This window comes from Toxotes jaculatrix, chromosome 13, assembly GCF_017976425.1.
Source record: "Toxotes jaculatrix isolate fToxJac2 chromosome 13, fToxJac2.pri, whole genome shotgun sequence".
NCBI classification, from domain to species: Eukaryota; Metazoa; Chordata; class Actinopteri; family Toxotidae; genus Toxotes; species Toxotes jaculatrix.
In genome coordinates this window covers 23,637,665-23,641,679 of record NC_054406.1, presented here as the reverse complement: position 1 = coordinate 23,641,679, position 4,015 = coordinate 23,637,665, and the positions used below count along the sequence as shown (strand labels likewise).

The 4,015-nt window shown below is 43.9% G+C and overlaps 1 protein-coding gene across 1 annotated transcript; it reads left to right on the top strand.

Annotated features, from left to right (window-relative positions):
* Positions 1–1,446: 1,446 nt before the first annotated feature.
* On the top strand, positions 1,447–3,222 carry LOC121191818 (protein NLRC3-like; the record flags this gene model as incomplete). Its single annotated transcript, XM_041053255.1, has 1 exon — positions 1,447–3,222. A coding segment is annotated over one exon (1,776 nt), but the record flags the coding sequence as incomplete, so codon positions are not given.
* Positions 3,223–4,015: the final 793 nt, after the last annotated feature.

Genomic DNA, 4,015 nt, shown 5'->3' with positions numbered 1-4,015 from the left:
AGTGAGCTGCAGCTGAAAACATGTTTTCTTCTTTACTATGAGAACACTGTATGAATAATAGATATGTTGTCCCTGTCCCCATGTCAGTGGTGGTGTTAATTTCTGTGTCCACCAGGATCCATCAGAGACCAGACTTCCCTGTACCTGAGCCCAGCTGTGTGTCCATGAAGAGTGACAGGTCAAAGGTTCACCTCATTGATTTCAAAGGACAGCCTCCCTCTGCTGCAAAGAAGTGAGCTGCAGCTGAGTTTAAAATGTATCAGACAGCTGTCCTGTATAACTGGTCTTCTATGAAAGATGAAGTGATTGTGTTTTGTCTCCAGGCTTCATGAATGACACAGTATATGAACATGATCAGGCTGAAACACAGGCTTTAGTGGCAAAGTTGATGTTTCTCTTTTCAAGAAAAGCACTTCTTATGTTCTTATATGTGTCATTCAGATCAGAACTAAAACTCCCTGTAACTCAGCATCTATCCAGTTCCAGTGTTTGTGTTTGTGTTAGTGTCCTGTAGCAGAGGTGAGACTTCTGTCAAACCCAGTGTGAGTCCTTAAAACTCATCATTTAAAAGGTGGACTTGTTGTGATGACTCTAGGTCATGAGGTACAGAATTGATTGCTTGTTTCCTCTCATTGAGAATGTCACAGCACAGTAGTGTTTGCTTTAATCAGGACAGTCACCACAGAACATAAAAGCAGCTGTTGTTTGTGTACAAAGCATAAAACACTCACAGATGCTGCAAACATAATGTGAGCTAATTCTTCATGATTCCTCCACAGAGTGGACCAGGAGAGCTCAGAGGTTCCCAGTGCTCAGTCTGCCCAGCAGCATCAAACACACCTGGACTCCATATTTATGGTCTGTACATGGACAACAACTACTTTGACATCTGTTGTGTTGACAATAATCTCCATGCTGCACTTTTTAGAGCAATGGATTGTCAGTGTGTCCAACATGGATCTGATGTTTGGCTCCATGGTTTTACTTTGATTGTGTCATTCATACAGTTTTCTGTTCCAGCTGCTGGAGGAGAACGTTGTCACTTTTGTGAAGAAGGAGCTGAAGAAGATCCAGAAGGTTGTGAGTCCAGATTACCCAGAATGCTCAGAGAGTCAGAGGGAGGATGAGGAGGTGTTGGACAGTGAGGATGAAGAGCAGAGGAGGAGCAGCAGAGAGGCTTTTGTGAAGATCACAGTGAACTTCCTGAGGAGAATGAAGCAGGAGGAGCTGGCTGACTGTCTGCACAGCAGTAAGAGGATTTCTCTAAAGATTCTACATGATGGACAAATGGGACATTTACTAACATCTCAAGACATGGAGGGAAATCTGTTCATGTGTGTTCTTTAGGGGGATGAACATGTCATGTTTTCTTTATGAATCAGTCATTGATGTTGTTTCTTGTTTGTTCATTCAGGACATGATGCTGCAGTTTGTCAACGTAAACTTAAATCTACTCTGAAGAAGAAGTTCCAGTGTGTGTTTGAGGGGATCTCTAAAGCAGGAAACCCAACCCTTCTGAATCAGATCTACACAGAGCTCTACATCACAGAGGGAGGGACTGGAGAGGTCAATGATGAACATGAGGTCAGACAGATTGAAACAGCATCCAGGAAACCAGCCAGACCAGAAACAAGCATCAGACAAGAAGACATCTTTAAAACCTCACCTGGAAGAGATGGACCAATCAGAACAGTGATGACAAAGGGAGTGGCTGGCATTGGGAAAACAGTCTTAACACAGAAGTTGACTCTGGACTGGGCTGAAGACAAAGCCAACCAGGACATACACTTCACATTTCCATTCACGTTCAGAGAGCTGAATGTGCTGAAAGAGAAAAAGTTCAGCTTGGTGGAACTTGTTCATCACTTCTTTACTGAAACCAAAGAAGCAGGACTCTGCAGGTTTGAAGAGGTCCAGGTTCTGTTCATCTTTGACGGTCTGGATGAGTGTCGACTTCCTCTGGACTTCCACAACACTGAGGTCCTGACTGATGTTACAGAGTCCACCTCAGTGGATGTGCTGCTGACAAACCTCATCAGGGGGAAACTGCTACCCTCTGCTCGCCTCTGGATAACCACACGACCTGCAGCAGCCAATCAGATCCCTCCTGAGTGTGTTGACATGGTGACAGAGGTCAGAGGGTTCACTGACCCACAGAAGGAGGAGTACTTCAGGAAGAGGTTCAGAGAGGAGGAGCAGGCCAGAAGGATCATCTCCCACATCAAGACTTCACGAAGCCTCCACATCATGTGCCACATCCCGGTCTTCTGCTGGATCACTGCTACAGTTCTGGAGGATGTGTTGGAAACCAGAGAGGGAGGAGGGCTGCCCAAGACCCTGACTGAGATGTACATCCACTTCCTGGTGGTTCAGTCCAAACTGAAGAATGTTAAGTATGATGGAGGAGCTGAGACAGATCCACACTGGAGTCCAGAGACCAGGAAGATGATTGAGTCTCTGGGAAAACTGGCTTTTGAGCAGCTGCAGAAAGGAAACCTGATCTTCTATGAATCAGACCTGACAGAGTGTGGCATCGATATCAGAGCAGCCTCAGTGTACTCAGGAGTGTTCACACAGGTCTTTAAAGAGGAGAGAGGACTGTACCAGGACAAGGTGTTCTGCTTCGTCCATCTGAGTCTTCAGGAGTTTCTGGCTGCTTTTCATGTCCATCTGACCTTCATCAACTCTGGAGTCAACCTGCTGTCAGAAGAACAATCAACCTCCAACTGGTCTAAACTGTCCACAGACAAACCTGATCCAACACAGCTCTACCAGAGGGCTGTGGACAAGGCCTTACAGAGTCCAAATGGACATCTGGACTTGTTCCTCCGCTTCCTCCTGGGTCTTTCACTGCAGACCAATCAGACTCTCCTGCGAGGTCTGCTGACACAGACAGGAAGTGTCTCACAGACCAATCAGGAAACGGTCCAGTACATCAAGAAGAAGATTGAAGAGACTCCCTCTGCAGAGCAAAGCATCAACCTGTTCCACTGTCTGAATGAACTGAATGATCGTTCTCTAATGGAGCAGATCCAACAGTCCCTGAGTTCAGGACGTCTCTCCACAGATAAACTGTCTCCTGCTCAGTGGTCAGCTCTGGTCTTCATCTTACTGTCATCAGAAAAAGATCTGGATGTGTTTGACCTGAAGAAATACTCTGCTTCAGAGGAGGCTCTTCTGAAGCTGCTGCCAGTTGTCAAAGCCTCTAACAAAGCTCTGTAAGTGTATAGATAGTTGGATTTATTCATCATTATATAAAGACTCTGCTATTTTATTCAACAGGAGGGAAAATAAATTCCTCTCTTCTTTAATTCCTTATCATCATCTCTGAGCTCTGAGCTTCATCACGTTGAATCTGAATTAAAATAATGGATCCTACATTAAAGAGCCAAGTCTCAGCTTTAATTTGAGCAGGTTGACATCAGTATAGAAAGAACTGTGTGGGAGATTCAGCCCTTTTAGTGGTTCAAAAGTAACTGGACAAATACACATGAAACAAACTCATTAGTTTAATATTTAATGTAAAATCCTTTGCAGTCATTGACTGTAGTATTCATTATTATATTTTAAAGTCAATGTGCTGAGATCCCAAATAACATATCATGTCTAACTGTCCAAATACTTACGGCCTTGACTGTACATGTCTGTTTATTACTGATTGTGTCATATATAACTGTCATGTCTCCAACTTGTTGAGAATAAAACAGAAAGGATTTGAATCAGAGTCAATGAAAGATGATCATCAATGTAGAAACTCCTCATTGGTTAGCAGGTGGATAAAGAGCTGATATTTCTGCTTCACTCAACAAATCTGTGTTTGATGTTTGGCCCAGTTTTCAAATGCAGGTCTGTTAGTTTGCTGTGAGTTGCAGAGCAAACTGAGAGTTTTGTTCCTTTGATTGTCCTTTCAACACAAATGTTATTTGACTTTTTCTTCATTGTTTCCTCTTCAGACTGAGCAGCTGTAACCTCTCAGAGAGAAGCTGTGAAGCTCTGTCCTCAGTTCTCAGCTCCC